The 22,820-nt window shown below is 39.9% G+C and overlaps 1 protein-coding gene across 3 annotated transcripts in view; it reads left to right on the forward strand.

Moving 5' to 3' along the window:
* Nucleotides 1–22,820, forward strand: part of bmpr2b (bone morphogenetic protein receptor, type II b (serine/threonine kinase)) — a 307,325-nt gene that overhangs the window by 4,603 nt on the left and 279,902 nt on the right. The window contains exon 1 of one of the 3 annotated variants that reach the window (XM_072261207.1): nucleotides 18,466–18,522. The exons of the other annotated variants lie outside the window; for them this stretch is intronic. Within the exon in view, the coding sequence (XP_072117308.1) occupies nucleotides 18,495–18,522 (28 nt within the window). The 5' untranslated portion in view covers nucleotides 18,466–18,494. Of the gene's footprint in view, nucleotides 1–18,465; nucleotides 18,523–22,820 lie in introns of those variants that run through there. 3 annotated transcript variants of the gene reach the window in all.

A 22,820-nucleotide genomic window follows, 5' to 3' on the forward strand; every position in this document is an offset into this window, starting at 1 on the left:
TTTCTGCTTTCTATTGGATAACCAATCCTTTATACATGCTCCCAAATCCTCATAGCTACCAGCTCTATGCATCCTTATCTTATGGATATGCATCACCTTATTGAACGCCTTCTGGAAATCCAAATAAATAACTTCCATCTGTTTCACTCAATCTACTGCGCTCATTATATTCTCAAAGAGCTCCAATAAATTTATCAAACAGGCCCTGCCTTTGTTGAACCTATGCTGCATCTGCCTGATGGATCCATTTCTTTCCAGAAGCCTCGTTATTTCTTCTTTAATGATAGCTTCAAGCATTTTCCAACTACAGAAGTTAAACTAACTGGCCTATAGTTACCTGCCTTTTGCCTACATCCTTTGTTGAACAGTGGTGTGATTTTCGCCGTCTCCCAGTCCGCCGGGACCTGCCCAGAGTCCAGAGAATTTTGGTAAATTATCACCAAAGCCTCTACTATAACATCTGCCATTTCTTTCAGTACCCTGGGATGCATTCCATCAGGGCCAGGAGACTTGTCTATCTTCAGGCCCACAAGTTTGCCCAGCACAACTACCTCTTTAGTGATAACTATTCTATTGAGGTCTTCACCTCCCATTGCATCCATAACATCTCTCTTTGGCATGTTAGACGTGTTCTCCATGAAGACCGACACAAAATACTCATTCAGAGCCTCGGCTATTTCTTCATTACCCAATATCAATTCCCCCTTCTCGTCGTTCAGGAGAAATACGTTCATTTTAGCCACCTTTTTCTGCTTTATATAATGAAAACTTTTACTATCTGTGTGTATATTTTCTGCAAGTTCATTTTCATAATCTATTTTCCCTTTATTGCTCACTTCGCGGTTCTTTGTTGCTTTTTAAAGTGTTCCCAATCTTCCAGTTTCCCACTACTAATGGCAATTTTGTACGCACAAGCTTTTAGTTTGTTATCTTCCTTTATTTCTTAGTTGTCCAAGATTGGCTCTCCCCACCCTTGTTATCCTTGCTTTTAACTGGAATATATTTTTGTTGAGCACGTGGAAAGATCTCTTTGAAAGTCTTCCACTGTTGCTCAACTGTCCCACCATATAGCCTGTGTTTCCCAGTCTACTCTAGCCAAATCCTCCCTCATCCCATTGTAGTCTCCATTGTTTAGAGATAATACACTGGTTTTAGGTTGATCTGTTGCACCCTCCATTTGTATGAGAAACTCATTCATACTGTGATCATTCTTTCCAAGACGATCCCCACCTACCAGATCTCTAATTTTACTTGTCTCATCGCACAGGACCAGAGCTAAGATAGCACATTCTCTTTTAGATTCAGTAACATGCTGTTCAAGAAAGCTATCATAGATGCATTCTATGAAATCCTCCTCAAGACTACCTTAGCCAACTTGTTTCACTCAGTCTATGTGCAAGTTAAAGTCCCCCACAATAACTGCTGTTCCATTTTTACATGCCTCGGATATTTCTCTGTTTATTGCATGTGCCATTGTAATATTATTATTTGGTGGCCGATAGACATCTCCCACCAGTGACTTTTTCACTTTACTATTCCTTTTCCCTTTCTTTATCTTTTGCTTTTACCTTATCTTTATTCACACTTTTCTCCTTTACTTTATCCATACTTCTCCAATTTGTTGAACCTACCGCCCTACTATTTCGTTTAAAGCCCTATCCAAAGCTTTAGTTATGAAACCCTAGAGAAGACTAGGCCTGCACTTATTGGAGTTTAGAAGAATGAGGGCATCTCATAGAAATCTATCAAATAGTGAAAGACCCAGATAGAGTGGACATAATGAGGATGCTTCCTATAGTGGGGGAGTCAAAGACCAGAGGGCACAGCCTCAAAATAAAGGAATGTCCCTTTAAAATGTAGATGAGAAGGAGTATTTTTTTTAGCTAGATGGTGATGAATTTGTGGAATTCAGTGCCACAGACAGCTGTGGGGGCCAAGTCATTGGCTATTTTTAAACTGGAGGTTGATAGGTTCTTGATTAGTAAGAGTATCAAAGGTTATGGGGAGAAGGCAGGAGAATAGGGTTGAGAGGGATAACAAATCAAACTAGATGGAATAGTTGAGCAGACTCGAAGGGTTGAATGGCATAATTCTGCTCCTTTGTCTTATGATTTTAGGACAAAAGTTATGATAAAAAGGAACTGGATGAAATTAGCCTTTATTTATTTATAATTATGATAGAGAATGGGGCAGTGGAAAAACTAGGAGCTGATGTGGGGCTGAGCTGTAAACAGCTTGAATATTACGTGTACACACAACAAAAAATGGAAATAGAAGTAAACGAGCTGGCATTCATACGATTATGTACCATCTACCTTTGGCTATATCCCTATAGCCTCGCACCCATGTTCTTTCAAAATTTATCTAGTTCCACTTTAATCACTTCTAATGAGCTAACTGCCATAGTTTTCTGGGGCAAAGAATTCACCGCTTTACCTACTTTTTAAATGATGACTTCTTGAAATTTTGTCCTCCCTTTTTGAAATTCTACATAAGCTATAAACATTTCAACATCTACCATGTCATGCTCCTAAGGATCTTGAGTTACAGAAAGATTACCTCTTGTTCTTTTAGACTCCAAATAATAAAGACCCAAACTGTTTAATAATTGTAGGATAATCATCTCGTTGCAGAAATTAGCTTGTTGAATCATTTTTTGTTCTGCTTCCAATGCTACTATCTCCTTTCTTGGTAAGAAGGCCAAACTGTGCATAGTACTCCAAGTGTGGTCTTGGCATTTCCCGTTATAACAGTTCCCTCTTTCTAAACTGCAACCTCTCTGCAATAAAGACCAAGATGGCATTTGCTCACTTTACTTGCTGCACTTCTCTGCTGACGCTTTGCAATTCATACACAAGAATATCTCTGGATTTATTTGTAGTCCTTTTCCATTTGGGTAACAACCTGACATTAGACTTTTTTTAAGGCTGGCAAGGATACTATGAAAACTGGTAGTGACCTATCAGTTGCTGTACAGTCTGTACTGATCTTTAAAAAAAAAGATTGAGTGTAAACTTTGCAAGCATGCTGTGATGCGAAGCTATGTGGGCATGTGAATTGAGGAGGCTGCAATGGATATGCACTCTGGCCACTTTATTGGGTACAGGAGTGGAACCAAGTGTAGTCATCTTCTGCTGTAGCCCATCCACTTAAAGGTTTGACATGTGTTCAGAGATGCTCTTCTGCACACCATTGTTGTAATGACTGGTTATTTGAGTTATTGTCACCTTTCTGTTAGCTTGAACCAGTCTGGCTATTCTTCTGTGATCTCTCTCATTAACAAGGCATTTTTGCCTACAGAACTGTTCACTGGATGTCTCTTTGGTTTTTGAACCATTCTCTGTAAACTCTAGAGACTGCTGTGTGTGAAAATCCCAAGAGATCGGCAGTTTCAAAGATACTCAAGTTACTGCGTCTGGCACCAACTATCGTTATACAGTCAAAGTCACTTAGATCGCATTTCTTCCCCATTCTGATGTTTGGTCTGAAGAACAACTGAGCCTCTTGACCATGCTTTTATGCATTGAGTTGCTGCCAATAACATGGCAAAAGTTGTTTTAATATCGTGTTGGCGCGTGGCCAAGTGGTTAAGGCGTTTGGTGACTTGAAGGTCGCTAGTTCGAGCCTTGGCTGAGGCAGTGTGTGTGTCCTTGAGCAAGGCACTTAACCACACATTGCCCTGCGACGACACTGGTGCCAAGCTGCATAGGTCCTAATGCCCTTCCCTTGGACAACGTTGGTGGCGTGGAGAGGGGAGACTTGCAGCATAGGCAACTGCTGGTCTTCCATACAACCTTGCCCAGGCCTGCGCCCTGGAAACCTTCCAAGGTGCAAATCCATGGTCTCATGAGACTAACGGATGCCTATGATGCTGCCAGTGATTGGTTGAGTAGACATTTGTATCAACAAGCAGGTGTATAGATATACTTAATAAAGTGGCCACTGAGTGTAGATACTTCAAGTAAAACATACAAAATGCTGGAGGAACTCAGCAGGTGAGGCAACATCTATGGAAAGGAATAAAGAGTCCTGCAGTATTTTATAAGTGTCGCTCTGGATTTCTAGCATCTGCAGAATCTCGTGTTTAGTTTAAGTGAATGGGTAAGAAATGGAAAATGGTACTGTGTGGCAAATTGGAAAGCTATTTATAGGAAGAATTGCAAAGAACATACTGCAAGTAGTGAGAAGCTAGTAAACTTTTGTTTTACAATTATACTGGAGCACTGAGGGAAAACCTGATGTTTCTATAAGATTGATAGATACTTTATTGATTCCAAAGGAAATTACAGTGTCACAGGAGCATTGCAAGTACACAGATATACAAATATGAGAAGAGAAGTAGGAAAGAATAAAAAAAATTACCTCAAACAGTCTAACAGGAGGGGATCATCATTTTCTTGGCTATAGGTTGACTCATTATAAAGCCTAATGGCCGAGGGTAAAAATGACCTTGTATAGCGGTCTTTGGAGCAGCACAGTTGTCTTAGTCTATTACTAAAAGCGCTCCTGTTCAGCCAAGGTCACATGCAAAATGGTTAAAAACATTGTCCAGAATTGCCAGGGTTTTCCGTAGTGTCCTTTGTTCTACTACAGCCTCCATTTGTCCAGTTTGACTCCTATAACAGCCAGCTTTTCTCATCAGTTAATTGAGCTTGTTGGCATCACCACGTTGATGCCATTGTCCCAGCACACCACCGCGTAGAAGATTATACAGGCGACAACAGACATATATAGATAGTGTAAAGATGGTACGTATCTTTTTCCCCCGAAGGTTGAAATATCTAATACTAGAGGGCATATGTTTAAGGTGAATTCAAAGGGGATGTGCTGGGCAAGTTTTTTTTTAACACAGAGTGGTGTGTACCTTGACTGCTGCCAGTGGTGGTATTGGAGGTAGAATTGATAGACATTTAAGAGGCTCTTAGATAGACAAATGACTTTGCAGAGAACAGAGGAGTAAGGACTTGGGTAGGCAGATGGAACTAGTCCAGTAGGGTTTTAATATCTGGTTTAATTAGTTCAGTAAAAGGTTGTGGATTGAATGTCCTGTTCCTTTCCTGTACTGTTCTACTGTTATGGAATACTTGCAGATACTGCAGAAGATGCGACAAAGTCAGCATGGTTTCTTGCCTGATGAATGTGTTGGAATTCTTTGAGGAGATTACATGTAGGATAGATAAAGGGGATGCAGTGGATGCTATATATTTGGACTTTCACAAGGCCTTTGACAAGGTGCCACACATGAGGCTGCTTACCAAGTTAAGAGCCCATGATATTATAGGAAAGTTACTGGCATAGTTAGAGCATTGGCTGATTGGTAGGAGGCCACGAGTGGGAATAAAAATATCCTTTACTGGTTGTCTGCCAGTGAGTAGTGGTGTTCCACATCTACTAAATACTGACTTGATTTGAAGGGGGTGAATATTTATGCAATCAATTATTTTGTTTTATATTTGTAATTAATTTAGATCACTTTGTAGAGATCTGTTTTCACCTTGAGTTTTTCTGTTGATCAGTGTCAAAAAAGCCAAATTAAATCCACTGTGATTCAATGTTGTAAAGGAATAAAACATGAAAGCTTCCAAGGGGGGGGGGGGTGAATACTTTTTATAGGCAAGGTATGTCTTGGATATAGTATATTATTTCCAAAAATTCTTATTATCAGGAGCAATTATTCCTTCTAAGGCTTCATATGTGATGAACAAAAGTCATTTTATTTTATTTGCTGCCTAGGAAAAGGGAAAACTCATCAATGGATTAAAAATTAGAAGAGTCAGGGTGGAGTGCAGAATAGTCAAGTACAAAAGAGACAAGGATTACCAGATTTTAAAAGCACAATGAGTGCAAGGGCACTTTATTTGAATGCCTGTAGTATTTGAAACAAGATCAGTGAACTTGTGGCACAAATCAGTATAAAGGAGTACAATTTAGTGGCTATTACAGAAACGTGATTGCAGGGTGGAGAGGATTGGGAATTAAATACCCAAGGATATCAGGTAATATGCAAGATAGGAAGAAAGTTGAGGGAGGTGGGGTAGTGCTAGTTATTAAGGATGAGATTAGGGCGATATAAGATCTGAGGAGCAGAATGTTGAGTGCGTCTGGGTAGAGATTAGGAATAGTAAAGGGAAAAGTCACTGGTGGGAGATGTCTATCGGCCACCAAATAATAACATTACAATGGCACAGGTAATAAACCGAGAAGTGTCTGAGGCATGTGAGAGTGGAACAGCAGTTATAATGGGAGACTTTAACTTGCACATAGATTGGGTGAATCAAGTTGGTTGCGGCAGTCTTGAGGAGGACTTCACAGAATGCATCTGTGATAGCGTTCTTGAACAGCATGTTACTGAACCTACAAAGGAATGTGCTGTCTTGGATCTGGTCCTGTGCAATGAGACAGGTAAAATTAGTGATCTTGTAGTTAGGGATCCTCTTGGAAAGAGTGAACACAGTATGATTGAGTTTCTCATACAAATGGAGGATGCAATAATTCAAACTAAAATCAGTGTGTTATGCCTGAACAAAGGAGTCTACAATGGGACGAGGGATGAGTTGGATAGGTTAGACTGGGAACACAGGCTATATGGTGGGACGGTTGAGAAACAGTGGAAGACTTTCAAAGAGATTTCAAAGTATATTCCAGTTAAAAGCAAGAACAGGAAGGGTGGGGAGAGCCAGCCTTGGATAACTAATGAAATAAAGGAAGACATCAGACTAAAAGCTTTTGTGTACAAAGTTGCCAAGAGTAGTGGGAAACTGGAAGATTGGGAACACTTTAAAAAGCAACAAAGAACTGCGAAGTGAGCAATAAAGAAAGGGAAGATAGAATATGAAAATAAACTTGCAGAAAATATACACAGATAGTGAAAGTTTTTATAATTATATGAAGCGGAAAAGGGTAGCTAAAATGAACATAGGTCCCTTGAACGACGAGAAGGGGGAATTGATATTGGGTAATGAGGAAATGGTCGAGGCTTTGACTGACTATTTTGTTTCAATTTTCACAGTGGAGGACACATCTAATATGCCAAAGAAAGATGTTATGGATGTGATGGGATGTTATCGATACAATAGCTATCACTAAAGAGGTAGTGCTGAGCAAACTTGTGGGCCTAAAGATAGATAAGTCCCCTGGTCCTGATGGAATGCATCCCAGGGTACTGAAAAAAATGACAGAGGTGGTAGTTGAGGCTTTGTTGATAACTTACCAAAATTCTTTGGACTCTGGGCAGGTCCTGGCAGATGTCACGCCACTGTTCAAAAAAAAGGATGTTAATATCGGCCACTTAGTTTAACATCTGTAGCTGGGGAAATGCTTGAAGCTATCATTAAAGAAGAGATAGTGAGGCATCTGGAAAGAAATGGATCCATCAGACAGACGCAGTATGGGCTCTGTTTGACATAATTACTGTCATTCTTTGAGGAGCGCAGTAGATAGAGGTGAACAGATAGATGTTATTTACTTGGACTTCTAGAAGGCGTTTGATAAGGTGTCACATAAAAGACTGATCCATAAGATAAGGAGGCTTAGAGTTGGGTGTGATGTATTAGCATGGACAGAGGATTTGTTAAACAATCAAAAGCGGAGAGTTGGGAAACATGGGTGTTTCTTTGGTTGGCAATCAATGGTGGGCGGTGTGCCACGGGTCTGTGCTGGGCCTACAACTGTTCAGAATATACATTAATGATCTGGAACAGGGGACTAAGTGTAGCCTAAGTTTGCTGATGACATTAAATTGAGTGGAAATGCAAATTGTGCAGAAGATACAGAGTCTGCAGAAAGGTATAGATAGGTTAAGTGAGTAGGTAAGGGTGTGGCAGATGGAGTACAATGTTGATAAATGCAAGGTCATCCACTTTGGAAGGAAAAATGGAAGATCAGATTATTATTTAAATGGTAAAAAAAATCGCAGCACGCTGCTATGCAGAGGGACTTGGGGAGTGCTTGTGCATGAATCACAAAGGCTTGGTTTGCAGGTGCAGTGGGTTATCAAGAAGGCAAATGGAATGTTGTCCTTCATTGCTAGAGGGATTGAATTTAAGAGCAGGGAGATTATGCTGCAACTGTACAGGGTACTGGTGAGGCCACACCTGGAGAACTGTGTGTAGTTCAGGTTTGCCAAAAAAGTTCTATTCAAAAGCTTCAAAGGAACATCTAAATAAGCCTGATGCATTTTGGAAACAAGTCCTATGGACTGATGAAGTTAAAATAGAACTTTTTGGCCGCAATGAGCAAAGGTATGTTTGGAGAAAAAAGGGTGCAGAATTTCATGAAAAGAACCCCTCTCCAACTATTAAGCACAGGGGTGGATCGATCATGCTTTGGGCTTGTGTTGCAGCCAGTGGCATGGGGAACATTTACTGGGAGAGGGAAGAATGAATTCAATTAAATACCAGCAAATTCTGGAAGCAAATATTGCACTGTCTGTATAAAAAAAAAGCCGAAGGTGAAAAGAGAATGGCTTCTACAACAGGATAATGAACCTAACACCACCTCAAAATCCACAATGGACTACCTCAAGAGGTGCAAGCTGAAGGTTTTGCCATGGCCCTCACAGTCCCCTGACCTAAACATCATGGAAAGTCTGTGGATAGACCTCAAAAGAGCAGTGCCTGCAAGACAGCCCAAGAATCTCACAGAACTAGAAACCTTTTGCAAGGAAGAATGGGCGAAAATCCCCCAAACAAGAATTGAAAGACTCTTAGCTGGCTCCAAAAAGCATTTACAAGCTGTGACACTTGCCAAAGGGGGTGTTACTAAGTACTGGCAGGCAGAGTGCCCAAACTTTTGCTTTGGGCCCTTTTCCTTTTTTTTTGTTATTTTGAAACTATAAAAGATGGAAATAAAAGTTTTCTTGCTTAAAATATTAAAGAAATGTCATCTTTAACTGTATGCCTTTTGGAAATCAGTTCATCTTTTACTCGCTTAGTTCATCTTTTATTCACAGTAACAGAAATTTTGACCATGCAGGGTGCCCAAACTTTTGCATGCCACTGCAGATGGAGATGAGTCCATGGCCAGATGAGCCATGATTTTATTGAATGGCAGAGCAGGCTCGACAGGCCAGATAGCCGACTCATGCTCCTATTTCTTATGTTATGGTTGTTCATACTTTAGATGAAAAAAATTTCAGAAAAAGAGGAAATATATTGGAATAGACTTTATACTTGTGGAGGTTTTGAGAAGCTGTGTTGAAGTCTTAAAATTATTTCAAATTAAGCTGGAAAATTTAATGGGTTACAATATGCTACTATCTATTTAAGAACCTGTGCAAGTTATGAAGCTTGTTGCTTCTCAATCCTGATGCTGACTCGTTGCTCCTTTGCTTAGTATGGAAAATTCTGTTTCTGATGTAGTACAGTTTAAGTATATTTATTGGAGGCCTAGCAGAGAATTTTGTAGCTTCGTTAGCCATGGATGAGTTAGCAGAGAACTGGGTAGTGGCTAATATTGTGTCTTTATTTATGAAGGGCTGCAAGAACAGGCTTATTAGTTTTGTATCAATGGCGGGGAAGTTACTGGAAGGGATTCTGAGGGACAGGATTTATTTGCATTTGGAAAGGCAAGAACTGATTAGGAATAGTCAGCATAGCTTTGTTCATGGGAAGTCATGTCGCATAAATTCCCATCCCCTTTTCCCTCTCTTTCATCTCCCCAATCAACTTCCCAACTCTTTACTTCATCCCTCCCCCTCTTGGTTTCACTTATCACCCAGTGATTCTCTCTCTTCCCCCCCCTCCCCCCCCCAATCTTTTATATCTACTCCTCAACACTCCTCAGTACTGCTGAGGGTTTTGGCCCGAAACGTTGACTGTACTTTTTTCCATAGATGCTGCCTGGCCTGCTGAGTTCCTCCAGCATTTTGTGTGTTGCTCTCATAAATTCAATTGATTTTTTTTTTGTGTGGAGGTGACCTCAACGTATTGTACACTGTCTACATGGACTTTAGCAAGGCCTTTGACAAGGGCTGCATGATGGGCTTGTCCAGATGATTATCATAGTGGTCCTCCCCAGGTTATGAACTAACAACCTCAATACAGCAGGTACATATAAACAAGCGTTTGAGAGACCGGTGGGATGGATTTGCGACCTGCTGTGGGGTTACGGGCATTTTCCACTGTGTGGGAACTCCATCTTGTAGAGAAATCCGAATGGTTGAGTTAACCACCCTGGTTTAACTATAGTGTGCTGTTGGTTGGCCTATACTTTTATTTAAGTACATGGCTGGGCATCTGGATTTCTGCATTGCAACTGCTTGGGTTATGAACAATTCTTGGGAACAGAACCTTGTTATTACCTGCTGAGGACCTATACATGGGATCCAGGGTGAGATAACAAATCAAATCCAAAATTGTTTTAATGGTAGTGGAGGGTTACTTTTCAGAATGGAGACCTGTAACCAGTAGAGTGCTAAAGCCTGATTTATACTTCGTCGCCGCAAACCTTGTGCGGAGCTGATATGGATCCCTATGCCAGAGCCTGACGTGCACCTCTCCCAAAATCTAACTGTGCGTCGCAGCAACTGTGATTGGTCCGCTGGGTAGCATTGCATTTCCTCCTACGCTGCAATAGCTTCCCATTGGCCGACTGAAGGGCAGGGAAGGGACTCTGGCTGCAATGCTTTCCATAAAGCTTTACAGACCTCCAAAATTACAGAGGACACAGTTCGCTTTTATGAAAAAAGACACTCACTTTAAACTTGTTTACCCTGAGAAAGACTACAACATGCCTGAATTGTAGAGCAACGCAGACACACCAATGCACAAGTATAAATGCTTACAACACGAGTCAGTCACTTGCATAGGTTACCATGTCGAGTTGATGCAGAAGTATAAATCAGGCTTAAGGATTGCCACTGGATCTTTTAATGTTTATCAGATGTATTAGAGATTGGGAAGAGAATAGAGGTGGCATAATTAGTAAGATTGCAGATTACATCAAAATTGGTGTTGTGAGTGTCATAACATGATTTAGATCAACTAGGAAAGAGGGCAGGGAGAGGCTGATGGAATTTAACTAAGATAATTGTAAAGTGATGCATGTTAAAAGGTGGAGCCTGGGGTGGTGGGTGTTGAACAGTGAGACATTGGGATACTAGTACATAGTTCCCTGGAGTTGGTAACACAGTAGATAGAGTGGTGAAGGTGTATGTCTATCTATTCTCATCTATACTAATCTTTTTTTCAGAATAAGGAGTCTTTAAAAAATTAAAGGCACATCTTCAAGATGAGAGGGGAAGATTTAAAAAGGATCTGAGGAGCAGGATTTTCCACGTAAAAGGTTTTTAGGTTAATGGAGTGAGCTGATAGAGGGAATATAATTACAATATTTAAAAGACATATGGACAGTATGGGGATAGGAAAGGTTTACAGAGATTGTTGAAAAGCAGGCAAATGGGATGAGTATAGATAGGCATCTTGGTCAGCAAGCGTGAGTTGGGCCAAAGGGTCTGTGTCCGTGCTATGTAAATACATGACCCTTTGTGATAATACTGATTCAGTATTTGACTTGCTGTAATAATGCTACTTCTGTAATAGCCCATGTAAAGTTTATTACAACATTGTGTAGATTTAGTTGGAAACATTCCAGTCCAAGTTACAAGTGCCAACAATAATAAGTGTCTGTGTCACTGCTGGATGAGCCATTTTGAAAGTTACAAATTGTTAGGGGGGGGGGGAAGTGCCCTGTTGAAAAATTAAGGTTCCTCAGCTAAGAGTTTTGATGGAGTGTCAAAAATTATATTCTGATAATTGATAGTTCATAAAATACATGGAAAAAAAGCACCTCTAATATTTTATTTGTTGTTCAGTTAAAACATTGCTGCTTTTGCTGAGTGCAGGGAGCCTTGATGGACTGAGGTTCCACATTCTTCATATACAATCCAAATAGAAACTTCAAATGAAGGGTCTCAGCCTGAATCATCAACTGTTTATTCCTCTTCATAGATGCTGCCTGACCTGCTGAGTTCCTCCAGCATTTAAGGGTTATTACTCCAATCCTTATCCTAGGTGGGCTGTGTAATAAGCTGAACATGATTCTCTCTTTGCTTCACACTAACATTTCAGCAGGAGTTAGTGGTATTGACAGATTACTTATGCAATCAATTATTGTGTTTTATATTTGTAATTAATTTAGATCACATTGTAGAGATCTGTTTTCACTCTGACATGAAAGTGTCTTTCTGTTGATCAGTGTAAAAAAACTTAAATTCATTATGACTCAGTGTTGTAAAGCAATAAAATATGAAAACTTCCAGACTTTTTTGGGTGGGGGGGTGGGTGGTTGGTTGAATACTTTTGTAACATGCACTGTATGAATTAAATGTGATCCTAGTCAACCTGACATAGTTTGGTAGTACTTAGGATTCATAAGTGAAATTTTGTCTTTGCCATCTAAATTATTGTGGAGAACTGGTTGTAATAAAGTGTTAAAATGGTGGTTGTTTCTATTCTTGTTGCTCATTTCATAATTAATAATATTTAAAGAGTGGCATAGATGGAGGTAGTTGCATTGGTGGAGTTATAGTTGTACGCCATGAATAAACTGAACCAGTAGAAGCAGCAATTGAAGAGCTTGATTTTTCAGGGCTCTCTGCCAATTTTGCTCAGCCAGTGGCAGAAATAGGATGAGGCTGCACAGTTTTACCAGTCAATAGCCTTGGGGCATTTCATTATCTTCACTGCTACTTGCAAAGTGGTGTTTGTGTGGCCCAGGGAGCAGATTGATTGTGCTTTGGACAGGGCAACAAGTTTTTTTTTTAAAAATAGGTTTTGGTAGTGGCCTGCTGCAACAGCACTCTTGACTAAGTTAGGCAGATGTTGGTTCAAGGTTCTGTTTAGTGATCAAGTCATAAAATCATATTAAACAGTAATGGAAGTGTGCCTCAGTGTATAGACTATCCATTAGTACCTAGTATTCAGTGATTCAAGGGCTTTCTAAATATTTCTTGAAAGTTGTGAAATTACTTGCCTCCACTAGCCCTTCAGGCAGTGCCTTCTAGAATCCAGCCACCATTCCTGAAACAATTTCTTCCAGGGGAAGAAATCCTTCTCTGCTCTACTTCTAATGTCTTGCCCTTTACTTTTCTGTGCAATGAAGATGGAAGGCTATATTGTTAGAGGGCTTACCCTTTGCATGGTCTCTGTTAGATCCAATGACTTTGGAGGAATAGGATCTTCTTACAATATTATTTATCTTGCATTCCTAAAGCAAACCATTTGGTTAATCACAGTGCTGCATTGTTTGCAAATTGGCTGTCATATTTCCGTTATAGGTAAATGTCCTTCAGCCATATTTTATTTACTATATGATAAATTTGGCATTACCCTAGTATTTAAGAATAAATTTAAAAATCTGCATGCTTTCATGGCAGAATTTGAGATGCAATGCAAGAATGGTGATAGCTGCATTTCCTTAGCTATAGGTGAAGTGCCAGAGGATTGGGGGATAGCTAATGTTGTTCTGTTGTATAATAAAGGTATTAAGAATAATCAAGAAATTATTGGCCAGTGAGCATGACATGAGTAGTAGGCAAGTTATTGGAAGGTATTTCAAGGGAATACCTTAAAATGGATGGACAAAGACTGATTAGGGATAGTCAAGGTGGCTTTGCACATGGTAAGTCATCTCTAAACAATCTTAGTGTTTTTTGAGCAAATTACAAGGAAAGTTGATGAAAGCATGGTAGTGGATATTGTCTACATGGACTTTAGCAAGGCATTTGACAAGGTCCCACATTCAAGATGAGGTAGTAAATTGGATTAGATGTTGGCTTTGAGGGAGAAGCCAGAGAATGGTGATAGATGGTGGACTCTGATTGGAGGCCTTTGATGTGGTGTCATGGGTGAGGCCTAATTTGGAGTAGTGTGAGGATTTTCATCTATCTACAAGAAAGATGTAAATAAGATTAAGTGTGCAAAGAAAATTTGTAAGGATATTGCCAGGACTTGAGGATCTGAGTTATAGGGAAAGGTTGATTAGGTTAGAACTTTATTCCCTGGAGCATAGAAGAATGAGAGGAGAATTATGAATTACATACAAAATTACAAGGGGTGTAGACAAGGTAAAATGCAAGCAAGCCTTTTTCCACTGCTGTTGGGTGAGACTAGAACTAGAGGTTAAGGGTAAAAGGTGAAATGTTTAAGGGATACATTTGGGAGAACAGCTTCACTAGGGGTGGTGAGAGTGTGGAACGAGTTGTCAGTGGAAGTGATGGATGCAGGTTCAATTTCAATATTGAAGAGAAATACTTAAGCAAAGCATTTATTACAGTCACTTGCTTTGAGTTAAAGGACAAATTTCCTCCTTTACCTTCAAGTGGATCTAACCTCTCCTTAGCCTCTTTCATAATATAGTGTCTTGGCAATATCTTGATCTTTTTGCTAACAATACAAATGTCTGTTTTGGCCTGAAGTAGTTTCTTGCCATCTTTGTTTCAGAAGGTTCCAATCTGATTTTAGCTTCCCAAACCTTCCTTATTCTTCCTGACTAAGGTCACCTAAAGTTCCCTTACCATCCTTGTCCTTACTGTGACATGCTGATCATGAGCTTCCTAATGTCTTTAAACAACTGTCACATGGCAGATGTAGACTTGTCTGAAAGCAACAATGCCCAAATACTCATGTCATCTTATACTGTTGTAATTTGCCCTCCCCCAATTTAGTACCTTCCCACAAGATGCAATTTTATCCTTGCCCATAACTATCTTTCTTTTGAGGCACCAAATTAAAGGAGACTCAAAGTACCAGCTGTGATGGAAACTATTAAATATTCTTGTTTCAGCCTGCTACAGCTGAAAACCACAACTACATCCAAGCTCTGTACAGTTAGTAACAATGTTTTAATGAGATTGTACAATCCATTGCAGCTCAAAACAGATGGAAATAGATTGGACTGTGGCCAGCAGACTGTCTCTTTAAGACAGCAGTAGAAACAAGGTTGTCAAGCTTGGCTAATGTTGCATTTATATTAAAAAGTTTCTTGACTCTCAATTCCCACCATCATGCTGGCAAGTGTAGTCTTTGACAAATACAACTGAAGATCTCTAGAACTAGGGTGCTGTACCAGAGGGACAGGAATTCAGATTAGCGGGTTCACAATACACCATCAAGGACTGCTGAGTCTTCTAAAGCCAAAGGCTGGGGAGTAGGGGTGTTTGCTTCATAATCAATTCCTCATGGTGGTGCTGTCCCACTCCTGTTCACCAGACCTGGAACACCTAGTAATTAAATACTACCATTTTGCCTGTGCCATGGGAGATTTCAATGATTTTGGTAGATATAACATACATACACACACCACTTCATGCCAATATCAAACAAGCTTTAGATGATCTGAGTGATGTAATCAACAGGCATGAAATAGCATACCTTGATGCCTTCATGAATGTAGGGAATTTTAAACCAAACCAACTTGAAAATCCCTAAATAATTAACAAATCACTTGTAGTACCAGAGGAAACACTGGACTTGTTATACCACCAGTGTCTACTGTGCTATTCCACACCTACACTTTGGAAAGTCTGATCAACTGGTTATACTTCTACTCCCTGAGTACAGGCAGAGACTGAAGACCACAGAACCAGAAGTGAGGACCAAAAAGGTCATGAACAAGAGGGGTGCAGGAATGCTTACAGGATTGCTTTGAATTGGTGGACTGCACTAGAAGAGGCTGGATGAGTACATCACAGTTGTCACTGGCTTCATTAAAACCTGTGTAGATGAGTGTGCCTACGAGAACTCACAGGATTCCTTGTGAATGTGGAGCAATGTATATTGTCCAGATGGGACGCACACTGGAAACCCACATCAGGGAGTGCAGGTGTATCCATTTGGATTACCTGGAGGGAAAAGGGGGGGGAAAAAAATTCAGCAGTAGCTAAAAACACTGCATTCGCAATGACCACAGGATTGACATTGGCACAAAACTACTGTGCTGCATCAATGGCTTTTGAGACCACCTGTTAATGGAAGCCATTGAAATAAAACTAGAGGAAAAGAATTTTTAAACAAAGATGGTCTTGCTCCAAGAACTGGAATTCAACTGTAAACAAGGTGGGAGAGCTGAAATCTGATTGGATGAGGACTAACAATTATGGGGGTACAAATGCTGCTTGATCAGACAGGCACCATCCCTGAAAATGGCAGAGATTATCATTGAAACAGTTATAATTAATACCTGTATCTGGCTAGAAGCCAGGGAGGATTTTTTTTGTCATATACTAGATCCTTTCTCTACAAAAACTTGCTGTGCACACCTAAATCAAAAGCCGTGAATGAACTCAGGTTTGTAGTCTGCGGAGGGCTAGACCTATGGCAGTTAAGTCTGATGGCCCAGGTATGACTTGGAGGGCTGTTTCAAGAGCCAGGAAACAATTCCAGGTGAGGATGGAGACAACGTCAACTCTGTCAGTGTTTGCAGGCCATTACTTCTTAAAGGGTTTGAAAAGGGGAAAAAAAACTACAGGTATGAGGATCTCTGCTGCCCTCCAGTGACCCTGTGATTGTCTTGGAGGCAGACATCAGGCTGTCCTTCAGGAGAGATGGCAGACCCTAATGGAGTACCTGGCAAGGCTCTGAAAACTTGTGCCAACAAGCTGAGGGTGGTAGTCAAAGACATTTTTCAATCCCTCATTTCTATAGTCAGAAGTTCCCATTTGCTTCAAAAAGGGCAACAATTACATCAGAGCCCAAGAAGAGCAGTGGGAGTGAACTGCCTTAATTGCCATCCAGGAGCACTCATCTATGGTGATGAAATGCTTTGAGGGGCTAGAATCAACTCCTGCCTCAAGGACCTGGATCCACTGCAACTTGCGCATCACCAAAACAGGTCACTGGCAGATGTGATGTCAGTGGCTCTTCACGTGACCTTGTATTACCTGGACAATACAAGTACTATGTCAGGATGTTGTTTATAGTGTGGTGTTTAACATGATTATTCTAGCAGTCCTGATCAAAAAGCTACAGAACCTGGGCCTCTACCTCTCTGCAACTGGTTTCTTGATTTCCTAAATGGAAGACCACAATTGGTAACATCTGCCTTCTTGACCTAACACTGGCACACCTCAGATGTGTACTTAGCCCACTGCTCTACTCTATATCCATGACTGTGTGGCTTGGCATAGCACGAATGCCATCTATAAATTTGATGATACAACCATTATTGGCAGAATCTCAGGTGGGATGAGGACATACAGGAGTGAGATATACCAGCTAGTGGAGTGGTGTTGCCAGAACAACCTTGCATTTAGCATCAGTAAAACCAAAGAGCTGATTGTGGTCTTCATAAAGGGCAAGATGAGGGAACAGACCAATCCTCAGAGGGATCAGAAGTGGATAGAACAAACAATTTCAAGTTCGTGTGTTAATATTTCTGAGGATGCAAGACAGTGGCTATATTTCATTAGGAGTTTGAGGAGATTTGGTACATCACCTAAACACTCAAACTTCTACAGACGCACCATGGAGCGCATTTTGACTGGCTGCATCACCATCTGGTATGGAGGGGCTACTGCACATGATCAAAGTAAACTATGGAGGGGGATAAAATTGATTAGCTCATGCCACACATGTTGGTTTACAGATAACTACTTTGAAATAACAGGATATTGAAAACCAGTTCAGTAGATTTCTTTAATTTGCCATTTGGTGGAACCACTTTAGTTCCATTGCCACCAACATAGAATGGGTAACTCTAGAAAACCATGTCATTAAATAAAATGGTAGGGATGTGCAAGAACAGATGAAGCAGTACAACTGAATTTTTATTCACAATGTAATCTTAACTGTTAAGATTTTAAATTAAAATCTCATTGAAGATAATTGGTGAGGATAACTTGTTTTCCCCTCTAAATTGGAAAATGGCATCAGAATGAATTTATTGTGTGAAGGATGGAAGTATTCTACAGTTGTATTGAGATCTAGTTACATGGCAGCTGGGGAACCACATTCATTTGTAGAGTGCTTTGAAAATGATATTCTGAATTGGCTTTGGACAGGTTGAATGGATAAATTAGAATGATATTGGAGCTAAATGTGTTAATGTGAAAGGTTTCAGAAATTAGATTGTATTCCCTTGAGTATAGAAAATGTGATTTAATTGAGGTTCAAAAAAATGAAATGATTTGATAGGTGGTTGTAAAGAAACTTCATGTTGAGGGAATTCAGGACAATGTGCTAACCTAAAATTAGAACTAGTTTGAGGCTTATGCAAAAAAACTGCTTCAAAGGATATTGGAAATCTGGAAGAAATGACTCACTAATAGAAGGCTGTTGAACATGGAGGGAAGCTGTTGAAATCTTCATAAAATCAGTTTAGGCCATGTTATTTAGAATTATGGACAAGACTGTTCCACCATTCATACAGGAAATGGTTGATTAAGTTATAGATGTCATTTTCTATTTGAATGGTAGAGGGGCCTCATTGAATAATATTCTTGTGTTTATGGTCCTTTTCATAGAGGGATGCCAGATTTAGAGCAAGGATGGAAATTAATGGGAAGGAACAAAATTAAAGGATCAGGTAACTAAACTGATGTAGCAAACATTTCAATCTTTGAATATGAACCTGCACTCTGTTTTTAGAGCAGCAAATATTGTGGCAATGAACTTAAGGGGATGTTTCTGAACTCTGATTCCATGACAAGGTTATGTTTGCATTTGCCTCGGTGACCAAGCGGGTATAGGCATTGCTCAGTTTGGTGGCTACTTATGTTTTACTGTGCAGAACTTCAGAGCTGGGTGGGGAGGGGCTGGTGAAGAGGAAATATTTTAATATACATTGACAGGCCCTCACACCCGAGTCCAGATATCTACACTTGTCTTTTAGCCAGAATCATTGATTCCTTGAAATTTCCTGAGATGTTCTACCAAGAGACATGCTAAATACATTGCTCTGTGTAATCAGCAAGTATTAGTACAATGTTGGTTAAAGGACTAATCAGTTGAAATTAAACTGCAGAATTTCTCTGAAATTTGCAACACAACTATTAAATGTTGCCTTTTCCGTACAAAGTCTTAAAGACATTAAGCTTTGACAGTTGCACTGTTACTAACTTGCTTCATGCAGAGAGCCCATTGAGCAGTAAATGGGATTTTTATTACTTGCTAACTTGTCTTAGATGCTTTGTATGATTATTAACATGCAACAGAATCATAGGGTTGTTACTGCATAGAAGAAAACCATTAGGCCCATCACCATGTACATGCTTGTGGTATACCAATACATCAATCTCATCTCTGTAGCTCTGAAATAAATTACCTTCAAGTATTTAACCAATCAGGTTCAAGTAAAATTACTGAACTGATTCACTAAGATTTTCAATATCTTGATATATTCCCCTCCCATTAACTCTTTCTAGCATTCTTGTAGATCTAAGAAAACGTATATGTAAAATGTCCAAATGCCATGTAATGAAATTATTGGGAGAACTAGTATTCCACCATTTCCTTCAAAAATGTGAAGTATTATTTTGGACTGAAGATTGGGGGAGGGGTTCTTGTTTGACAGGCCTTGAGAAACAGGTGCTACCTTGGCTTAGAAAACAGTTGTGAAGGTCAGTGACATGGAACTGCAGTGGGTTTACAAGGATACACAAAGCATGGTTTTGTGAACATTGGTGGTGTTAATTACCTTCACCAATGTGATGAAATAATCTGTATGGATGACATGCAAAATGAAGACAGCACAGAAGAGGAGACTTTGGCCCATGATTTTGTGCTGACCATTCAACCTACTCCAAGATCAATCTGACTTTCCTCCCATGTAGTTGTCTATTTTCATTCATCCATGTGCATATCTAAGAGACTCTTAAATGTCATGCATCTGCTTCTACCATTCCCAATAGTGCATTCCATGCATTAATTGAAAAACCTACCTGACATCCCTCCTATACCTCCAATCACATTAAAAGCAACTTCTCATATTAGCCATTGCAACTATGGGAAACAGGTGTTGGCTGTCCACCATCTATTCTTAGTCTTTCACACCTCTACTAAATCTCCTCTTATCCTCCTTCACCCCAAAGGGAAAAGCCCTAGCTTTTTCAGTCTTTCCTCAGACATTCTGTAATCCAGGTAGTATCCTGGTAAATCTGCTCTACACCCTCTAAAGGTTCCACATCCTTATTATAATTAGGTGACCTGAAATGAACACAATATTTCAAGTGTTTAACCATATATTTAGAGCTACATTATCTTTGATTCTTGAACTCAATACCTGACTAATGCCTTCATAATCATCCTATCATCTTGCATGACAACTTTGAGATCTATGGATATGGACCCCCAAGATCCCTGTTTCCCTGCAGTACTAGGAATCCTGCCATTAAATTCAACCTTCCAATAGGTATCACTTCACAATTATCTGAATTGAATTCAGTCTGCTTCTTCTCAGCTGAGCTCTACAACTTGATGTCCCATTATAATATACAACCTTTTACCCAACAGCTCAACAATCTCTTCCCTTGCTTCCTATAGTAACCTGTAGTATATTCCATCCAGGGACAGGGACTTATATACTAATGTTTTTCCGGAAATTCCAACAGTTTTCTTAACCTTGATATGTTCCAGGCTTTTGTACTCTGTCCTCACCTACAAAGTCCCTCTCACTGGCAAATACTGAATCATAGTATCCATTAAGGACCTTCCCTACCTCTTGACTCCAGGTACACATTTCCTCTTATCCCTCATCGGTCTTGCCTACCCTCACTCTAATCATCCTCCTGTTTAAAGGTTCATTATACACAGATTTGTCTTCTCCAGATAGCTATGAAACAAAGGACATTAAAGTTATTCAGAAAAACATCAAACCCATCCCCCCCCCCACTCAAAATGCAACATGAACATCAATCCCCAAACCCCCTTCCACTGAACAATTGAAAAGGAACAAGTGAAAAACAGAATAAAACCACAAGTCTAGAAAAAGTTCATAGTCCATAAGTACAATAGTCCAATCCATATACACAGAACCATGGTAACATCCTCTGACATCAAAAGAGGGCTACCACCTGAATGCAGAGAAGCCTACCCACCTGCCAGAGTGAGCAACACAGCAAAAGGCTGCTCACAAACTCCTTCCCTGGAAGCAATCAAAAGACATGCATTTGACACTGAGCTCTTGCTTGTTTTCTGTATTGCCTCTGTCTTCACATGTCAAGTGCCTTGGGATTTTCCTAATCTTAGTCATCAAGGCCTTCTCATGAGCCCTGCTAACTCTCCTAAATCCATTCTTCAGCTCCTTCCTGGGTACCTTTTAACTTGAGCCCTGTGATGTATAGTTAGTGATTGAAACCTCAGAGGAAGGTTGTAGTTGATGGTTAAGTATTTCTTCTATTATTACACAAATGTTTTTCTTAGCATACCCTTCCTTCCCATCCTATAGGCCTCCCTTGTGCCCACTTGTCCATTTCCTACACCCCACCCTCCAGAGAGGAAAGACCAGTCTGCCTCCCTTATTTGCCTTGTACTGTCTGGCCTGAGCATAGTGATCAAGCTTTTCCTGTCTCCTGCTTCATTCCTACAACCACACCCTTCCTTCACCACTCCACTGTCTTGCAGTTATACATGCTTAAGCATCTAACATTGAGAACAAAAGTAGGAATAGAAAATTCCCAAGTCACATTAGAAATTGTAGATGTTTTCAGAAAGTTTTGGCTTATATACAAGTAGGGAAGATTACTTCAGGTCAGAATTTGACAGGTAAAATAAGTTCTATTAATACACAATTCAGCTAACAACTTATGGTATTGAGTGAATCAGAAGCCATTTGAAGTTAATATCTGTATCCATTTTGATGAAGTGTCACAAAGGGAAACTGCTATGGTAAAAGTTCATTGTCATGCATTCCTGCTTATCTGGAACACAGGATGCAATGCAAGTCAGTGTAGCACTTAAAAATAATTGTAACAGGGCAAGCATGGTTTGGATTAGAGAACAAATATAAGGTGAAAGGAAGGACAACTGATTTCAAAACAAAGTACAAAATCAGATGATTTGATATGGTTTGCAGCTAAAACAATCTAGGACAGCAGAGCACTTAACAGGTTGTTCTCATTTATTTTTTTTAAAAAATGTAATTGACATCTCCCAGGAGACCTTTACTTTCAAGATAGGACATTCGTTAAAGATTTATTCTTCTTGCCTGCAAATCTTTATTAATTAGTGGTGTGGGAGACTCTAAGGCATAAAGAAAATACAGCTAAACTAGTTGAAAACCCGATTCAGACAATACACATCCCTGTATGGTCATCTTAACCAGTAAAGGGGAGGAAACTGCAGTCTAAAATACAGCAAGGGTTTGTATGAAAAATCTCATATGCAGGAGACAAGGTGATTTGCTCACATTCTGGATGTTTTGGAAGTGAAATATAGAGCATGAATGTTGAGTTTCATTATAGGTTTTTGGCACTTTTCTGTTCAACAAGTTTTGCAGTAAAATGAGTGACGTTGCCTACAGTCACAGTTAATTGTGTGATAAAGAGGAATAGATTACTTTGTTGCTGCCATTTGCAGGGGTTGATCCCAGTAAAATTTGTTAGTATGGCTAATGCAAATAGGGTGGTTTTGGCCAATGGATAGGGACAAGTAGTTTATGGGAATACAGAATGTAGCAATTAAGTAGCCACTACCCTTGTATGTTGTTCAACAGGTTAGACAGCATGTTTTACATGTTGGGCTGCACCTATAGTTTACATAAATGAGTGCAAAGACTGCAGGGAGGTTGAGCAAACTGACCACAGTAATGAGATGTTTAAATTGGGGTAGTCATTATAAAAGGCAGTTCTGTTGGGTGGTGGAGACACTGTTCATTACATCTCCTAG

Source organism: Mobula birostris, chromosome 6, assembly GCF_030028105.1.
Source record: "Mobula birostris isolate sMobBir1 chromosome 6, sMobBir1.hap1, whole genome shotgun sequence".
Taxonomy (NCBI): Eukaryota; Metazoa; Chordata; class Chondrichthyes; order Myliobatiformes; family Myliobatidae; genus Mobula; species Mobula birostris.